Below are 20,714 nucleotides of genomic sequence, written 5' to 3'. Positions count from 1 at the left end.
TAAAATTACTTACTTTAATTGTTCACTCCTAATTCTCTTAGAAGTCTGACCTCTGATAACACCCTAGCTCCCTGAACTTTTCAAGCAATGATAGAAATTTTCAAATTGAGTAATCTGCGCCTGAGCCAGGTAAGAAGAAATATGTATATATTTGAAGAAGCAAAGATTATTACTCCATTGGTAATAAACCTCTTGCAAACATCAGCACAGTCCACAAGCAAAAATAACTCACTGTAAGAACACTTCAGTCATTGGCAGGGTAGGGAAGGGAAATAAAGTTCTAAGCACAGCTCGAAGCAGCAACAACACATTTGAGCTCACTTCTCATTTTAAGATGGTTAACAAAGGAAGAAAACATTTTGTGTTTATTTTCCTAATGTTCTTGGACTCTTATGAATCAAACATTACAGAGCTGCACACTAAGACCACGTAATGATAAAGCCAAGGAATCACTTTGCTATCTATGTTCATTTATTCTTAGGTCCAGAAAGAAGTGCATTGTCATTGCCATCAAACTATGTTATTTAACAGGAAGCTTATCATGGCTCAATAGGAATTCATAAAGTCAGAGGCATTTCTTCAAATACTGGGGTACATATCACATTTTAAAAATATTTAGTAACAGGCATACTTTAGATCTTTAGTATACCCCATATACACATATAGAGAGATAAAGGGACATCTGTAGATATATACATATATGTATATTTGTTTATATTTACATATACATGTATGTATGTATCTATGACAACAAAGCTTGTAAATACCACTGTTTTCAATACAGCAACATATTAACTCCTCTTTTTTTCCTGCATGGAGAAGGTGATATTTCTTCCCTTTGTCTATGTTACAAGGGTTTTTTTGTTTTTTTTTTTTGTTTTTATGTCTGTTTTTCCCCTGTGTCAACCAGTTATGAAATTAAACACTTATCATTTAATGTTAAACACAGATTTGTTTATGAGCCAAACCTCTTACCATCTCCTATAGAAACAAGGTCTATAGAGCCTCCCTCCTGTTACTCCTCAATCCTGCACTAATGCCAGCACGCTTCCTCTCACATCTGGGACGCTCTGTCTCTATCTGACATGACTCAGATAAAGGTAGAGCAAAAACCAGGGCTGCGAGCCAGCCAGGAATGCTGGCTCTATGCGGGAAAGAGGAGAGGCAGAAAGACAGTGGGAGGAGAGGAGAGGTAAAGAGACAGTCATGGATCACTGTGGGCAACTGCTGAGCAGCTGAAGACATCTTTGTAAGGGCTCTCCTCTCCTCTTGCAAGCAGTCCTGGGGAAGGCATATTTACTATTTCGGGCAAAAAAAAAAGTTTCAAAAAAAGTTTATAGTTGCAGTTGAGGCTGCATTTCTTTTTGCTTGTTTTTCTTTTGTTAATTCCTAGAACACAAGTTTAGTGTTTAAGATGAGTTTCAGAGGTTTACAGGTAAACTGGTTTACTGCAAGAGGGGAATGATACAGAATGTAAATGAATGAGTTATATACAAAGTAAGAGATAATGGAGAGTTTATAAAGGCATCTCTTCAAACTCATTAGTCAAGATTTTTTGCTTATGAATGCATTGATTTACAAATAGAATAACACACTGTTAAAAGCTTTGCAGGCAAAAAGAGCCAAAAAACTACTGCAAAACCTGCATGTCCAGTGAGAATATAGTAAGATGGCAAATGGAATCATAAGAATAAAGAGGACACAGAAGTTTAGAGGCACTAGGGTAAACTTTTAAAAACTGTAAAAGCAGGTTGACAGCAAGTAGATTTCCTTTGTGGGTCCAGCAAACACACTGTCTTGCAATACTTTTATAAACAAACTGCAAAAGGTAAAAAAAAAAATAAATAAAAAAGACCTAAAGAAAAGTGAAGATGTACTTTTAATACCAGTAGAAAAGCTGCAGCTATGCTACACACATCACTCTTGCATCACTCCCTCATAGCACAGGCAGTGGGTATTGCACCCCAAGGTAACACAGAGCCTGGATGCCAGCTGTTGAGTGACACACTGCTGTTGTTCCCAGTCTCTGCTTTACCTGCTTCCTTCTGCTCCTTCCCATTGAAATCACTGCACCAGCCCCTTTCAACCAAGTCCATTTTGGATGCCTTTCCTCAGCACTTAGCAGGGCAATGCCATTCCAGACAGCTGCCTTGCGTGCTGCCAGGGGGCTGCTGCCACTGCTTGGTGACAAGATGCAGGGAGATGCATACCCAAGCGATGCTTCTGCAAGGTGACAAAGGATACTTCTCTATCCCATGGGCACATACATGTAGTAAACAGAAGACCTGAAAAGCCAACCGTACATGCTGAACTTGCTCTTTCTTTAGCAGTTGGATTCTTTAATGACATTTTTATTAATGACATTCTTGGTGCTCAAACATTTCAGGGCACTTCTGAATGCAAAACAAACAATGAGTAACTCCACTTTGGAAGTTACTCACACAAGGTATTGTTCAGAGCATTGCAGCACATCACTGCCACAGGTATTTTGGCAGGGCAGCTAGCTCTTTGTTAATGAATTTATTGAATTCGAACGTATCTTTAAGAAACACAAGAGATCTTCATCAAAATACTTCTTTTAATAGAAAAAAGCCTAGTAAAACACTTATGAACACAGTTTCTTCAGGTCTGTCCTGGGGTAGGGCTGCATGAGCTACGGGCTCATGAAGGAAAACAGTGCAATAAAACTATATCCAGAGGCAATGATAAAAAAAAAAGTCATAGGTCATATCATAACATTGATCCACTTCGCTATTTAAATCCACTGGGGCTAAGAACTAGAGCTGAAATTCTATTTTAACTGCTTATGTACCAGTTAAACTACCAAATATTTTAAAATTAAATCAAGGTGCTGTTTGTGTTTTAATCACTGCAAGTGGTCTCTTTTATCCCAAAGGAAACATATGATATTGAAGGCCTCGAGTAATGAGAAGTGCTTGGTCCCTACCCCCCATCCCCCAAATTTCTTTAGGTCACTTAGTCCATAGTGAGAGTTTATTTGCATTTTTATGAGCAGTATACTGATCAGATGTTGGAAAATTAATATTCTCAGACTATTTCCTAACTCGTTACATTAAAAATGAAATGAATTCATAGCACTCCTGTTTTAGCAGGCTGAGAGCCACTGTGGCAGCATGACTTAACTGCTCCCACCATCTCGCCCGTTTCTGAAGTGCAAACATGTTCCTCTGCTGGTAGCTGCCAGAGGGAAAAGCAGCTCTCTGACTGCAAGAGTTAAATCCGCAGCACTTCATGTGCTCGCAGTCAACCATGTCAACATCTGGAGCTGGTTGACTTTTCCCCCTAAGGATTTGCAGTGCTGTGCTGGATTTTTTCCATAAATTCCCTGCATTCTAAATCTATCAGATGGATGTCACACACACCCTGCGCCCCGTGTTTCAAACCCAACTGGCCACTGAGAGACTCCAGAAGACTTTTTCATGTTGTTGTTTTGTTTTATTCGATGTTTAAGTATTCGGGGCCAGATCCTGCTTGTAGTCACATACAAAATATCCTTGGTAGGCTTGCTTGAGCCTGAAGGAAAACTGAAGCCACAGAGCTGAGAGGCGACTTCAGAATCATTTGCTTCCATTGTACCTGGATTTGCCACAAATACGGCTTGTGCAGAACACCTACTGCTCTAAAGCTCATGTGGCAGTGACACAGGAGAATGTAATTTAAAGAAGAATTTTAACCAAGTGTCTTTGATATTTCACGTTTAACACCAAGCTTTCATTCATTAAATGCATTTTCCCTTAATGGCACAATTCCACTAATTATTAGTAGAAATATTTGAAGGCAAGAACTGATACAAATGGAGAAACAGTAATTAAAATACATGTTTTGAAACAACAACAGCTACAGAAAACCTACCCTAAACAGGTTTATCTGGGACAAGTCATCTATTGGGGATTATTAGTGAAACTGAATACTTAAACAACAATGAAAAGTAAGTTGTGCTTTTGGGTTTTCATCACAGTGTGCAAGAATTGAACTTTATTCCTTAATTCCTTCGACCTCAAATTTCAGGCGATGAATTTCAGTAAATCAAAAAAAAAGCCCCCCGTAGTAACAGAATTAAGCAGGAGTATATCCAGGTGTTACATTTTTTTTAACAAAGGTGGGGATTTTGTTGTTGCTTTTAACTACACAGTTTAATGTACCAAAATCTGTACAACTGCTGCTTTTTGACAATATTTCAGATTCTTGCTTCCTTTCCCTACTACTCATGATATTTATGTTTCTGCTTCAACGTATAAATATTTCTCTAATGGAAAGCACACACTTCTTCCCTCCTGATTGTATTCCCTCAATTATTTCTAAGGTCAGGCTCAGTGTTAATTGTGGAGAAGAATTTCTTTCAGAAAAATTAAATAAAACAGAAGGATTTACAAATATTTAACATAAATTTCACAGTGCATAATTGCAATTCATGAGCTTTCTAATCCTGTTCTTCTGTCAAAGCATTAACAAGTCCCCTTAAATTCAGTCTTCAATTCTCTGGTACTTGGGAGGCACCCAAAGTTAAGTCTTAAGTTTTCACATACTTGTGTGTCTCTTTTAAAAAAGAAAGAAGGAAAAAGTTACAAAACAGCTGTAATTTATCATAGCATAGACTTAAGAAAGCAAAACCAATGTCCCCAGAAAAGGACATCACACATAACCTCATATGAAAGAAACTAAAAGAAAGCACAATCATTTCCGCTGTGATGCTAAAACATTCCTCATAAACCTTTTATTTTTAGAAGCTTGTGCTTTAGCTGTACTTGTCTGCTCCAACCTAGAGACTAAGTTCTCAGATTCCAGCGTGGGATGTTATAAATTTCATTCATTCAAGATTTTTAGATATTTCTTCATTCAGTTCAATGTTTCAAAAAACAGCACTGAAGTTCAAAAAACAGTAGTTAAGACCCAACAAAATTGTTCTCTTTTTTAACGGAAAGGTCATTAACCGTGGCTTGGATATACAGTTACTGTATTTAAAGATTCTTCATTAAATGAACTCACAATAATAAACTGCTCTCAAACTAGTCCAGCTGTTCTGCCTGTGAACCAGACCAGCACGCTGCAAATATTTATGAAATTTCATGGTTATCCATACCATCCGCGTCTCATGTTCTGCAACTCTGTTTTGCTTTTTAAAATAGAATGTAATCACTAAACCTAAGACAGATGCACTTGGGTATTTGAGGAAAATAGCTGCTCTGCTAAGAGCAAGGAAGGGGTAAGCAACATGGCTTAGTCGTTGTTGTGACATTTTTGAGAGCCCCTAATGACTAATGAAAACACACAATGGGAAACAGATTGGAAGTTTTCTTTGTCAAAGCATCTGCATAAAGGATAACAGACATCACACACAAACAAAGGAGTTTTAGCTTGAGCTACACTAATTAGACAAATGATAGCTTAATACTCTCCCGCTTACCAATAAGGAAATGCACTCCGTCCCTTCAAAGAATAATGCATACCATGAGCTAGATGCACTTCTTGCAAAATGTACTGCAGAAGCAGTTGTGCTACAGTGAAAACCCGAGTTTCCACAAGAATTATTTAATAAGGAAAACCTCAGATGATCAAACTGTGCAACCCTACGAAGAAATTGCTATTGAAAAACAGTTTAACCTTTAAATACTAACAATAAAAGGAAATAAAAAAATAGAGAACCCTTGAGGAAAAAGACTCAGCATGTGATAAGCTCATTAAACATCGAGTTTAATGAAAACCCTATTGTAAACAGCAGTAGGATATCTCCTCCCCTACTAACTGATTCAAATCACGTACAGTCCTCCCCAGGGTCAGCTCCAAATGGAGCTGGACTTCTGCAGGCTTTGTTGTCAGTAGGCATTGTAACACTAGAGTACTTTGCATGAATAAGCCCCCACTATTTGTTGAATTGGTTCACTAACACCAGCAAATAAGATAAAAGCAAACAAACAAATATTCATACAAGGCAATAAAAAAGACTTAGTAAATTACAAGAGACATCATCAATCTGAGGGAAGTTCTGATGCAAATTAGTTACCTTTACGGAAAACTAAGCTTTTTTTTTTTTTTTAAGTACAAAAATTGTAGTACCACTTAGTTTCCAGATAAAGACAAAAGCCTGTGCAAAAGCAGCAGCGCAAAATACTTTTTCCTTTTAGCTTTTCACTCCTGCAAATAGTAATTATCTTTTCAGAAAGCCCAGTTAGTTTATAGCGTTAGCTCAACCACTTCAGTGGCTCATGCACTACTTTCTTAAACAAGATGCACAGAGTCCTATGCTTGTAACATCAAGATTTTGATATCCCAGGCTGGAATCCTACTGGGACCCACACACCCACCTCCACACCATGGTGTTAATCTCCTCTGGATTTTTGCTTCATTATAATTAATAAAAAAGAATAACAGCTTAACTTCTCTCATGCAAATTTTTTTACAATACCTAAATGATGCCTACTTCTACATTTCCTTACATTTGACTGTATTTAGCCTCTAAGATATTTTACCGCATTATGCTATTTTTTCTTAATCAAGAAATAAAAAGCATTGTAACCCTTGATTGTTGCTGCTAGATTTCAGACCCTATGTCACAGTCCAATACTGCAGGAAAAAAAAAAAAAAAAGAAGCAAGCGTCCTCTAGTTTATAAAAGTCTTGCAATACAAGTGCCACTTCAAGCATGCAATTGAAGTGACAAGAAGTTTTAAAATTTCAGCAGCCTTCACTGGGAAATGGTTCTCATTCTGATGAAATATTTAAGTCAGACCTTTTAACTCCAACTACACCGCCAGGAAATCTATCGAAAGTAAAACAATACTTCTGAGAGCCCAAGGAGCGTTCCAGCATGCACACCACAGCTCGCCCCACCCCAGCAAGTCATAAAACCGCTGCAGCACAAAGTCACCAGATGTCACACACGCAAAGCCAGGCACTAACCAGCAGAAAGGGGGGAAAAAATAAAAAAAAAAAAAAAGGAATGTGCTTACGTTTTAGCAATGCCACACTGCCTTACCCGTGATTGTTATGGTCCCCAGCATTTTTAAATTACACTAATAATAAGAAACTTCCTTCTCACAGTATGAGGTTCCTGATATTTATTCCTCTGGAGCAGCCTGAGCGTGGGGAGTGTGCAGCAGAGCAGCCTCTTGCCTCAATGAGAGCGCACGAAGCCTCGTCCGTCTGATGAGAAAGGCAGACTGAAGCTGTGCTCCCACAGCCTCTCTCACTTGGCAGCTGCTCTTGGTGGACCATTCCCTCCTCAGCTGTTTGCTGCACAACTAAGGGAGCAAAAAGCAACTTGGGGGTGGGCTGGGCGCACGTGATGTGCCATAAGGACCTGGATCCCTCCCCTCGCCTGCTCCAGCACCAATTGCTGGCTACCAGACCTCATGTGAGGCTCTGGAAGTGTTCACAGGCTGCAAAAATGCAGTTTAACTATTCTCTTTCCATTGCTTCACTGCTGGTAACTAAAAAAATTATACTTTGAAGTATTTGTCTTAATACCTTTCAATTCAAGTGCTCTTTTTTTCCTCCTTAAGAGAGGAAACGTCAGCTTTGCAGTAAGAAACAATTGCTTTTAAAACACTGTTTCATTCCCAACTTCTGAAATGGTTTTGAAGCAGTCACTAGACATCCAGACCAACCCGATACTTCAATAGGTGTTAGTCAATAGCCCTAGGTAATTTAGCCCACATAAACAAAAAAGCATATTAAACACTTGTTAATCCATAGTGAACCATTTGCTTCTTTGCATATTGACAGTCACTTTGGGGAAGAAATATAGAACTGATGATTTATTTCCTTGGATGGAGAGATTTCTCCTCATAGAGCATTTAAAAGATACCATCCCCACCTTTACTCATCTGCCTAAAGGACATGTGGACCAGACGCTGAAAGATCCAGACGATTGATACGAACAATTATGGATATCCAAATGTAGTTTCACTTGAAGGAATAACTTTTCAGTGCTTTACCAGACAGTTTTTATTTGACTTTTGGATGGTGTCATTTTCAGCTATTGCTACGAGAAAATACATACTGTATTTCCTCCATAAAGGTGGTATTTTGGTGTTGTTGGGTTTTGTTTGTTTTTATATATATAAAAAGTAAAAAGATGCTTTAAGATCAAACCTGTGGAACTGTTTCCCTTTCATATAAATTATGCTACCGTCTAGGCTTGGTTCCACTGACAACAGTAAGATAAATCCCAAATAGAACAGCAGCATCATGCAACCACATGAGAGAGATTAAAGAAAGTAAAACCTTTTGGGGTGATCTATTCAGGTACAAATTCCTAATACTATCTGTGTTCATAATGCATCATGCATTTCATCACCTATAATCATCTACATCTAAGGGAGCTTCTCACTTCTCCTTTATTATATGCCTTAGGAACACAATTCCAGCACAACTAACGCTACAACACATAATTCTGTATAAAGATTACTTTGATTGTTAACTTGAAATCCACACCCTTTTAAAGGCTTTTTCTATTACTTGATCCAGAAGCTGAATGCCAACACAAAATCTACTTCAAAACATCAGGTATTTTCTCCTCCTTCATGACTGTGAGTATCCTTTCTCATACTCCTATCTACTTTCTCTATCCTATCCTCTCAAGAGTAAAGTTTTAAAGAGGAATGAGTGAAAGACAAAACATGCCACATCAGTTTTACAGCACCCCTCTACCAACGCCGAAATCAGCCTGCTGCTGGGCCTTTGCAGCCAGTGCCACCCAGGGCCAGGAAGGGGCAGGAGCAAGAGGCTGGCAAGGGCAGGGCTTCTGTGAGAAAGATTTGGAGGGTCAAAATGCAAGTCTGATTAAAATCAGTTTGAAAGAGAGCTTTAAGCAAAACAGAGCCAGTGGTTTAGCAGCCTGTCCCTTCCTCCTGAGAGTTCAAATGGTTCCTGGGCACCCTGCTTGAGATGGCCCTGCTCAAGCAGGAGGTTGGACCAGCTAACCTCTAGAGAGCCCTGCCAACCTCAGCCAGTCTGTGATCAATATTAATATCATTAGTGAATATAATAGGATTTCTACCCAATGAAAGAAGGGATAGGCCTACGCACAATAAACTCCTAACACAGGAAGAAAAAAAATGAACTGTTCCCTCAGGTGAATGCTCAAGCAATTGGTAGCAAGCAAGCAGAGGCACTGCAGGCTCCCACTAAGGGAAATGAAGCCACCTTGAAGGCAGAAAAGGTAGCATCCTGTACCACTGACAGCATCAGCCCCAACTCATTTGTTGCCTAAATTCTGCTATAAAGAAAATGTATCCCAATAAAACACCCTAGAGGAAGCACTTGAGTAACCAACAGATCACCTGAGCAACTCCCCATCCACTATGACACAGCCAGCTGAGTCCCATTTCAACCTCGCACCCAGACCTCTAAGATCAGTCCATTGAACCCAGATTTTTACTTACCATCTGTTCCAAGGGCCTCTGCTTGCTGTCCAGGAGGTTCCTGGATTGGTGAAGCCACCTCTGGCTGCTGCCCATTCAGCTCCTGAGGCGTTGTGGCAGCTCCTGGCTGCTGGGGCTCCTGCGGCGGGGCATCAAGCTCCAAGTTGTCTTCATTAACGTCAGGTACTGGTGAACTCGCATCTAAAACCTGGGCAGCCAAGTATTGGATGAAGGATGGAAGCAGAGGAGAGAAAGATAAAGAAAGAAGCATAACATCAGTACCAGGTCAGCACTTTTTGCACAGAACATTGTTCTTTTGTTCTCATTTCACTTATATACGTGCAAGCATTTGGGGAAGTAATTACTTCTGTGCAGCATTGCTCCTTCTCAAGGTTATTAACTTTAATAAATCAAAGTACTTCTGTGAGAAAAAAAAATACACGATATAATCTGGGACTATTTATTGTACTCTTCTACTGCATGAGATGTGTGGATGAAGAACATTTTACAGACAATGGCCTATAACCTTGTGTAAAAATACATTTCTAACATTCCTTCTAGCATGAAGGAAAGCTTCAGGATAACGTGAAAAATATCTTTCCATTAGCTAGATTCATTCTTCAAAGTGTCTGGCACAACTCCTCCTATATGTGCAGGAATCCTATCTGTATTTTGGCTTTTGGTATGGCTCCTCTGCTGACGTGCTTATCTTGTGATCATGAACAGTACAATTGCAAAGAAAATTAACTATTTGGGACAGAAAGCTGAACATGTACATATAAATCCCATGAGGAAATTCAATGAAACTAGGGTTAGAACTAGAGCTCTGGGGCCTCGGTTATTAGGTAGAGGTTATTTTTACAGAGGAGAAAGAAGTTTGCAATACTTCAGGATTCCTCACTATAACATTTCCAACTTTTTTCCTAGATGTGCCAATACCAGGGAAAAAGCTCTCAACTTCTACATTTGATACATTTTAATCACTTCCAGAATGTCTATAGGCTTGCCACATAACAAGGGAGATACTTTTAAAATAAAAATGTCCTTCCAGAAGTATGAAATACATTGTGGTCATAAAAAAAAAAGCTTCCTTACGCTTTATTTGTTTAATTGACTAGCTTTCTAACTGATCACATTCCCTTCCAACAGAAGCTGCTTCAACTAATTAACCACATCTCAAATCTCTGCTCCTGAAGTGCAAGTTTAAAGTTCCTCTGGTGGGACAGCAGACCTTAATTACATATCATTTTCTTATTACTCAGCTGTATTCCCAAACTACTGGCATTGAAGACCTGTTAATTATATGAAGGAACCACAGATGCATCCCATTTTCCAATGTAATGCAACATCCAAACGCTTGAAGCACCAAACTGGGATCAGAAAGATGACACATTCGATGAGTATCTTCCAAAAAGCCACTGAAACAAGCTTCTGAAGGGGCAGACCTATTTATTTATTTTTATTAGCAATTAGCCTGCTGCAGTGGAATTCCAAATCAACATGCAAAGTGCCAGGCAAAAGGCTTTCCTTTCCCTCTTATCCTTCAACTACCTATTCACGTGCCAGGTCAGATCTGAGGGAAGCGCTGCACCTACTTCCACAGGCAAAGGAGTCTGCATTAGGGCTCTCAATCTCCAGTTCAGAAGCCCTTAATTAAGCCAAATTGTTTCCACCTGGCACTGCTGCACTCCTCAAAGCTGCCTTTCACAGCCACATAATCCACCTCACGAAAAAGGACACCATTCTGCTCTACTGCCAATACCACAGATGGAATAATTTGGCTTCAGAGTTTTCACATGCTGAGACCAGATATTAAATAGAAGAAATACGGAATGGCTCGACACTCAGATTGTGCTCCCACTTCTCACATCATCCTTTTCATAAATCTAAAACACAGGAACTCAGAAGAAATAAAAATGCCACAAAACCGAACAAAGGGATGTAAAATCTGAGTTGCTCTTCTACAATTGCACACAGGATTAATCAAACAGTAAAAAACAGTTGAAGACTAATAACAAATAGACAACAACCCATTTTTTTTTAAAGTACTTTGAGATTCTTCATTACATACTTATTAAAGGACTTTTCCTTTAATACATATCATAAATTGTAGTCATTCGTTCTTTTAAGAAGACTGTTAGTCCTGCAAACACAGGAACAACCTTAGCTTTACTGGCTCTAAGGGCACTTAGCTAGCCATCCATGGATGGTTATTTTGAGGTGACACCCTCAGAATTAGCACCAACAGCTCTTTGAACTCACAAGAAAGGCAACAGCACTGAATATTTTAGCACTCCTCACCTTGTTCAAAAACTTCCTTCCCTTTCTTTTCAAACTTCCCCTAGTCAAACCATCTCAAAGCTAGAGTCATATTGACAAATGCACTTAGATAGACATATACTTAAAATTTACCATTTGTGTAAGTGCCTAACGACATGAATAGGCACTTACAATCTATGGACTCTGTAAGGATGATGTGGTATAAAGGAACTAGGTACCCCAATGCAGTGCCATTGTCTCCTTCTTAAATTGATCCCTCAGTGTAACAAGGAAATATTAATTATTACCATAGCTAATATTTCCCCAGTCCTGAATTTATTCTACAGTCACAATGCATTCAGGAAAACAGTGACTATGTATTAACCCAGAGATACATAACCAAAATCCAGCAATCACTGAATCAGTGACTAAAGCAGATTATGCTTTAGATCTGTAAATGCTATGATACTTCCCAGTGTGAAGAACAGAAGGAAATGTATGAACACTGCTAGATGTAAGACTAGAAGCTGTTTTTCCTATCAGCTGGTAGAATTATAACCAGTATTTATGCTGTCCATAAATTCAGTTTAGAAAGCAGGACACAGCATTCAAAACCAAGAAAGCTGTAAATATACAAAAAAACTCAGCATTTTGAAGTTTGACCAGATCTGTAAAACAGCCCAGCCCTTCCAGGGGACAGTGACTGTTTAGCCCAATCTGTAGGACAAGAATTTGATGTGATTCTTGGCCATAGGAAGGCAAATTTAAATTTTCATATCAAGTGTTCTACTTTAAATAATTGAATAGATTATCAAAACCAATAAAGTATTTTTATTTTTATTTTATTTTTTACAAATTAAAATGCATATAAAGGAGAATAAAATATGCACTTTCAGGGGCTGGGGCATTTGTAACATTAAGGGATACAACAGCATAATTAGTTAAAAAAAAAAAAACTTTTCTAAGAAAATTTGCTCAGGCTCTTTATGAGGGTCATTGCAGTCTGTCCCAATGCATTAGTTTGTGAAAGAAACTAATTTCAATTTTCACTCACATTAACTGCTTCATTTCTCTGAAGGGACCTGAACCACAGTTTAGACCAATTATGTCCAATTTATTCAGCTGTGTTCTTAATTCCATTGAGAATAATTATAAAGCTTCAATAAATATAAAGTCAAAGTTTAGAGAGATGGGTGAAAATCTCAAAGACAAAAATTAACAATATTGGGAGTCTCATTATTTAGCTCTGTGTTTATCTACAGGTAATGAGAAATTGCATTGGTACATTTACCGGTATTTATCAGGTTTCTGTGGCATTCACTCATAGCTCTCTCCTTGGGTTATGAATTAACTTATGAATGTGTTGTCTCATAAATGCAGGAGAAACTGAAAAGACTTGGTTATCCAGTTCACTGGTCCTTCAGCTTGATCATTCTCAAAACAAAGAACCATCAGTGATGTAACACTTCTGCTCCTGTCATGCCACCGCCATAAATCATGCAAGCAATTTTTAAAGACTTGCTTCATACCCACTGCGAAGGTGGAAGCCAAGCGCTAGTACGCAGTTAATGAGACTAAAATGCATACCGCTTGTTGCCCATGCCTACAGCAGCTTCTGCTCCATTTGTTGGGTAGTTTTGAGCCCAACCGTTAGACTTCAATAAATGCATACATCATTATAAATGTATAAAGAAAGATAACACAAAGAACCACATGAGATGTGGATTAAGAGAAGGCCCCTGACTGCTTGTTGTACGTTTGAACATGCTTCATACGCTCATTCACTATTCACCATGGGGCTAGCAGTACCCAGCTTCTTCCCCCACCAGGAATCACCCTCATTCCCAACATTCCTTGTACCAGACCCAAATCATTCCAAGGATTCCTCATACCAGGCCCAAATGCACCAGGGTTAATTTTGCCTCATTCTGTTAATCCCGCTACACTGATTCTACGTGAGATTACTAAAATAGCCAGATCCAGCTGTCTGAACAACTGAGCAAACTAACGTAAACGTCTCTAATATTTTTTCTGAAGTTGGATTTCAAAAATTTGGGAAGCTTAGAGCACCACTGGTCAGCTCAAGAGGTCAGCTCCTTACACACACTGCTTCATTAAAAAGATCTTCAAAGAGCAATATTTAAAAAAAAAAAAGTGAATTTAGGTCATTCTAGTTCTTTGTTCACAGCAGTTTGTCTTGGTTTGCATTAGCTAAGGACTAGAGGTTCATGGGACGTTACAAATTCCAGGTGGAGATACAGAATAAGGGCCTTCTGTCAAAGCACATAAGATCATACTTAGCTTCAGTATCTTATTTCTTGGTAATATCTCCTGCAGACAAAGCCAAGGGCCTTCTCCTTACCTTTTACTCTCTTGGATCTAGCCTCTTCTGTTCTAACTCTCTCTGACTTAGTTGTGACGTCTCCTCAAGGATGACTAACTTTGAAATCCACTTGGCTAAAATGAAGCCTGTTTTTTATTCCCAAACCATCACCATGATCTTTTTGCAAGTTGTGAAGAAAGCCCTCCTTCTAGCCTGCCATTCAGATCTGTACCCTAAGCCAGAACCAACATGAGCTCCTTCCTCAGTCTCACATCTCTCAACTCTGCATAGCAATCCTAGGACACCACCACAACACGGTCAGGAGGATAGAGCACAAAGCAGGTTACTCTTGTCTCAGTAACTAAACACATGGCTTGCATTTCCAATCAGAGTGACTTTCAAAGGCCGCATTGCTCCTCATTGCATCTCTTTAGCTTCTCTGTCACATCAAACACAAGCTAATTGCCTTCCTTGGCCTTCAAAGTGCCTGGACACTCCCTCTACCACCTCCCTCTTATCTCCTAGATGATTAGAGGGCTATTTCACACTTTCAGTAGATCCATGGCATCAATTTCCATTGTGCATTTTTTCAATTAAGCGCCTTTATGCTCTCTCTCAAGCCACTCTGCAGGCATGGGCCCAACTCCAAACATCACCACAAAACGAGTGACTGTCTTCCTTCCAGGTCTGAAGAGGACTCGGAAGGGATCAGCCCCCGCTGCACCAGGAGCACCCCGCAGCCGCGTCCACCATTCAGACCAAAGGCTTCAAACTCAAGTGCTTTTTAACCAGGGCTCTTAGAGATGCCGTTTAGGGACTTTCCTCTGGTACTTGATTAAGCTGAGTTTTACCATCGCTAATGTACGACTTGCTTGTATTTGCAGGCTGACTCAGCCCTGTCACCAGCACACAGTTGTTTAAACAGCAGATGTAAGTCTGTCACAGCTGTTATTTGTCATGCATTCAGACAATAAGACATTCTGACATCTCAGCTGGTAACCTCTTTAGAAGAGACAGTTCCAAATATTTACTGTCTAGCAGACACTTGCTCTCATTACAAGGCAGGTAGCGTAATCAAGTTACTACTCAGAAATAGGAATTATCCAGAAAACACGGCTTGAATGATCGCTGCTCTTGAGCAGGGGCCCTTGCATGGGAGCAAGCCAGGAATTCACCACACGAAATTTTCAAGCCATCAAAATTCCCGCAGAAGGCTATCTTTGCCAAACCTCTATTTTGCTGCAAGAATAGCTTGTTGCTCTGCCAGGCTTTTTTTTTTTTTTTTTTCTCCTCCCCTGCATCCTACCTTTAAAAGTTTCCCCACGTAGCGGCAGGTAGCTGTTCCTACGCAGCTCTCTGCTTTCTCAGCAGGGCCACAAAAGGTACCTGTATTGAAATTGGTGCCCTGGACTTCTAAGTTAGATAAAAACAGGGCGGATCACACTTGTTCTGGCTCGGATGTTCATAGCATGACGCGGCTTTCCTTGCAGACCCTGCATCTCGTAGTTGCTTCCCTCCCCACAGGGCCCCAGAGGGCACCGCCCTGAGGGACAGCAGGCCAGCACCTCTTCCCAGTCTCTCTTTTGGCTCTCAGCATCAGAATGGGAGGTTGGGGGAGAGGGGCATCACTGCTACGAGCAGAGATGAGCACACAAGGTGAAGGTGACAGCACCGATCTAGCCATTCGCTGCCACCCAGGGAGGTGTCACCCAGGCCTGGTCTGCTCCCTCCACCCACTGGACCTTGACAAATTGGCAAAAATCAGTCCTGCCAAAGAAACTGAACAGCTTCCTATGGGGTTAACTCACTGAATGAGCTTGCTGAGTGCCAGAAACAGCCCAGAGAAGCTGCAGGCACCCAGGCTGGAGAGGAGGCAGAAGCACAGGACCCATGCCAGCAGACATCTCAAAGCTTTTGCTAGCCTGGGACAGCTGAACTTTGTCTGTTCTCTCTAAAGAGATCCTGCTCCTATTTCTAGCACTATTATTATTGAAATCTGTTAACTCCTTCTCAGACCAAGCTTCAGTCCTCAGTGTTACTCAGGACAGAGTGGCAGGGAGATCTCAGCCATGGTCTACCAGCTCACTGCCACCAGTGTCGATGTTTTCATTTCCCCTCCTGGCTGCCTGCCACAGGTGCTTGCCTTGGCCTGGCTTTAGGTCTCACCTGGACATTGTATGAGGCAAATGAATCCATCAGGGAACTGGCCCAGCATCAAGACTGGCCTGAAGACTTAGCGAGTTTGTTTGGCTTATGGAAATGTAAGGTGAGCACCAGGCACAGCGTGAGGCGGGGCTGCATCATATGGGGCAAGGCAGGAAAGAGGGACGGGGGAGGAAGAAGAGGATGGGAAGAAGTATTGCTGCCGAAACAGTCAGGAAATATCTAGATCAGATCAACCCTCTGTGGGACCACACCCTGCCCACAGATTTCAGCAGGACATTGGATGCTGATTCACAGGTCGGATGGATTTGGTTCAGACACGCGGAGGGGTTGGTATCTCCAGCTACGTCCCACTCCCTGCAGAGGGGGCTTCCCACAGCAGGGTGGCTATGCATGATAAGGATCTGTTACAGCAAGCAAAAAACAAGAAACCACACCACCAATTTCAAGTCTCACTAACGTGCTGGGATGGAAACTCTGGAGCTGCTGCATGCATAAGTCAGCAGCAACGTGTGAAAGGATGGGGCGAACACCTGAGGTCCTGGCTCCTAGAGCCTATGTTTAACCTGCAGTGCTTCCAAGCCAACATGCCCAAGGCTCCCAAGCATCTTTAGCACTGCAGCCCAAGTGCTTAACAGGGCATCTGACATCTCCCAGGCTGCAGCAGTGAGAAACACAGTTTCTGGACCCCCCTTCCAGTAACTAGGACACCTCAGGAACTGGTATCTGGCCAGAGTCACAGGGAGATAATGACGCGACTTGAAGACTGTAAATTTGGTCTTTCTGGAAGAAAAAGCAAACAGGTTTTCATCTTGTACAAAATACAACTGTTACAAAAGACACTTGATTAAATATTTTGAGGAATTTTAAGTGACTAAGAAGTACAACTGCTGAGATTTTACATTACACATTAGAACAGTTGCCTAGACAATTCGTCTGTAATTGATTTGCAAAGGCTCACTCACATTAGACTACACTGAAGCCAGTTTTCAGAGTTTTTCTTCTAAAAGAGAGGGTAGTGATGAGCATTTTAACTTGAAAAGCATAAGAAAGATGACCATCCTTTAAAATCGCCCTATTGCATATTCTGCAAACACATTAGCTCATTGATAGATTTCTCCAGGGGCATAGCATGATCTGGTGATTTTCAAATTCAAAGGGCTAACTATGAAAAATTACGTCTCAAGTCCACATGAAGCTCTCTCACTGGAGTAAGAACAGATTAAGTGAGATACAAAAAAAAAAAAAAAAGCAGGGCTAACGTTCATAAAAGCTTCCTTTTCTTTTTATTTAATGTAATGGAAGACAAAAATGGCTGTTTTAGAAAAGCGGCAGTAATACAACTTCTTACAGCAGTGAAATGCAAAGAGAACTTCCCCACCTTTAACCAGTTCGACTTAAATAACAAAATTTAATTATTCGAAAGCATGTTTCCTAAAGAGCGGAAGATATAAACCACAGCATTAAAAACAATAATAGTCTGTAGTCAAGAACAGCATCGGCGGCATTCTCTTTTTTTGTCTTGGTTCCCACAACTGGATAAACACGGCTATGAACATTATGTCCCTTCTTGAGAGTCACATTATCTTCATTTTAAAACAATCACGGTAACCAAATGCTTGCCCTCTATAAATTCACCGCCGCCTAGATTTCAGCATCCGAGTTCTAGAACCGCTCAACGTAACTGCTAAATATTTTGTTAGCCAACACCAATCCCTTACGCTTATTTGGTTAAAAAGAAAATAAAATAAATCTCAGTTAATTTAAAGCTCATTCTCAATGTGGTTTTCAAATCTGTCAAAACACGCACAAGGAGGTCTAGGGGATGCCAGGAACTATGGGAAATTCAACTTGAAAGTTAAATCTGAACCACAAGGTCAAAGAAACAAAGTCATAACCAGTTCTCAAGCTCTAACACACCCACACGCCAGCTCAGAGAAACTTCTGAGTAGCCGTGCTCCGGGGACCCAAACTCCGAGCAGCCTGGGTATAACGCCGCGTTATTCCCCCCCTAACAAACCCACGTCTGACCCCACGGCGATGCTGTGTAAACACGCCGGTGGACATAACCTCCCTTTCAGTCCCAGAATCCCCTAAACACGCCTATTCCAGAGGGATAAATGGGTTCATTCATAATCTATTTTTAACCCCCAGACATGTTTTAAAAGAATTTCTTTCAATTCTTTCGCCGGCTCCGTTTAAAATAGCGCGGACCCGGCCCCCCCCCCCAGCCCCTCTTTAGGGGCTGCCCCCCGCTCCGGTGCGCCGCGGCACCGGGGAGCGCCCAAGGCGGGCAGCGCCACCGCCCGCCGCCGTGCATCCAGCCCCGGGGGGGCTGCGGAGATGCCGGGTCGGGGGAAGGGTCGGGAGAAAGGGGGGACCCCCCGGGGCGGAGGCCGGCGGGACGAAGTTGGGGCAGCGCGGGGAGGGCTCCGCGCTGCAGCCCCCGCGGGCGGGCTGGGCTGGGCTGGGCTGCGCCTCGACGCGCCTCCCACCGCACCCTCGGGAGAGATGGGAGGGAGGGGGGAAAAAAAAAAAAAAAAAAAAAAGAAGTGGGGGGAGAAAGGGAAAATTAAGAAATAATAACAATAAAAAAAAAAGGCTGCGGAGCGCAGCGGCTGCGGAGCGCCGGGTACCGCCGCAGCCAGCCCTGCTGGCGCAGCCCCTGCCCTCTCCCCCCGGCTGGGCGCGGCCCCGCTCCCCCCGCAGCCCCCGCGGCCACACACAAAAGCGGCGCCCCCCGCCCTCGCCCCCGGCCCCCGCCGCCCCGTTTTATGACTGCGGCGCTGCCCGTGGCGCAGTCCCGGCCCGGAGCCCCCCCGCCGGCCGCGGCAGGTGCCCGAGGGGCCGCAGGAAACTTTCCCCGCACCGGGGGAGCCGCCACCGCCCGTCCCTACCCCCCTCCTCCCTCTCCCCTCGTCCCCCGTCCCCGGCCGCCCCCTGCCTTACCTTGGCGGTCTCCGCCGCCGCTTCCCCCGCCGGCGGTGGGGGGCTGCCGGGGGTCCCGGCGGCGCCGTCGCCCCCCGGCTCGGTGGAGCTGCCGGCGCCCATGGCGCTGCCCCGCGGCCGGGCCGGGCCGAGCGGCGGGAGGGGGCTCGGGGGGCGGCGGCGGCGCAGCCGGGAATGAAGGAGCCCGGCTGTCCGCGAACTCCTTTAGGGAGCGAGGGGAGGGAGGGAAAAGGGAGGAAGAAAAAAAAAAAAAAAAAAAGAGAGGGAGGAAAATCACCTCCGCCCCTGGTCCCCCCGCCCGTCTGCCTCTTGCTCCATCACATGAGCAGAGCCCCAGACACGCCTTGCAGCATCGAGCCGGGCTGATAAGGAGCGCCGGGGGAGGCAGCGCCCTGCCCGCCGCCGCCCCGCCGCCGGGGTCCGGCCCCTCTCTGCCGGCCACCGCCGGGGCCGCTCGGGGCGGGGGCGACCCCCGGACCCCGCTCCTCGGCGGCCGCCCCTCGGCGCTGACTCAGCGCTTCTGGCCCCCCGCCCGCACCGGGACCGCACCGCGACCGCACCGGGACCGGCACCAGCACCGGCACCGAGCCGCCGCCCTCGGAAGGCGTCGGGCCCCCGCCCGGCCGCGCTGCCCCGCACCGCCGGGGGGCTCCTGCCCGTCCCCGGGGACCCCCGGGCCGGCGGCGCCCTGGGCTCGACCGCCGCCGTGCCGGGCCTTGTGCGGGAAGCCGGGGGCGCATCCTGGCTGCAGCCGATGCAAAACGAGCGGGGTCCTGTGCCTCAGGCCGCCTCGGGGTGGGGGGAGAAAAAAACAACAAAAAATGTCTTTTTTTTCCCTTTTTTTTTCCTTTTTTTTTTTTTTTTTTCTTCTTCAGGTATTAATTCTTGCCAGATTACACGACAAGCAAAGCAAGCGACGCAGTTGTCTCTCTCCTGACCCGACACAGGAGCAGGACCAACGCGTTCATAGGAATGCTCGGGTCCAAAAGTATCCCCCGGGAAATGACACACGCTAAAGCACACCAACCACTATGCACCAAATGGATCCATGTGCTTCAAATCCGCCCATCCTCTGTGGGGTTCGTAGTTCAAATCAGATATCAGGTACTCAGCAGCCATATACGATTTCCATTAGAAAAATTAAAACAATCCGCGCTCATCAAGACACTGCTTCATTCAGGGAAGAAAATTTAAAAAGAAATAATTATCTTAAAAAAATCCATTCTACAAATTGTCTGATCTCTGCACATGGTCTTTTTTTTTTTTTTCCTAAAGCAATCAAGCCATAGCAAGTCATTGAGTGACAAAGCCACTGCAGCAACTCCCTTTAGCCAGTACGAGAACCTACCAGAGCCTTCAGCAGAACAAAACTGCTGTCGTGGATGGTGCAGGCAGAACCAGCACCCCTTCCCATGCCGCTTAGTCCCACTCCTCCTCTGATTCCCTATAGATGTGTGTCACAGCAGGACCACATTGTCCTAAAGCCACTTATCTGCCCAACAGTTTTAATTGTTTATCTTTTTTTTCCTCCTCATCTCCAGGAAATTGGTGTTTTAAGGGAGCTCAGGAAAAATACGAAGGGATGGAAATCTGTTTGTGTGGCCTGTTGGTTCAGGGGGGTGGGAGTGAAGCCCGCCC

At 43.3% G+C, this 20,714-nt stretch overlaps 1 protein-coding gene across 5 annotated transcripts in view; it reads right to left on the bottom strand.

The window, feature by feature from the left end:
* The window catches only part of AKAP12 (A-kinase anchoring protein 12), a 31,676-nt gene extending 11,170 nt beyond the window's left edge, over positions 1-20,506 (bottom strand). Inside the window, exons 1-2 of one of the 5 annotated variants that reach the window (XM_068677089.1) lie at positions 20,425-20,506; positions 9,404-9,590 (exon numbers count right to left, since the gene is read on the bottom strand). In XM_068677089.1, the coding sequence (XP_068533190.1) occupies positions 9,404-9,590; positions 20,425-20,490 (253 nt within the window). In that variant the 5' untranslated portion in view covers positions 20,491-20,506. Of the gene's footprint in view, positions 1-6,967; positions 7,258-9,403; positions 9,591-19,076; positions 19,319-20,424 lie in introns of those variants that run through there. The other 4 variants (XM_068677088.1, XM_068677091.1, XM_068677090.1 and 1 more) reach the window with 4 other exon arrangements.
* Positions 20,507-20,714: the final 208 nt, after the last annotated feature.

This window comes from Anas acuta, chromosome 3 (genome assembly GCF_963932015.1).
Source record: "Anas acuta chromosome 3, bAnaAcu1.1, whole genome shotgun sequence".
NCBI classification, from domain to species: Eukaryota; Metazoa; Chordata; class Aves; order Anseriformes; family Anatidae; genus Anas; species Anas acuta.
The sequence above is the reverse complement of the archived record's forward strand: the minus strand, read 5'-3'. Positions and strand labels throughout refer to the sequence as shown.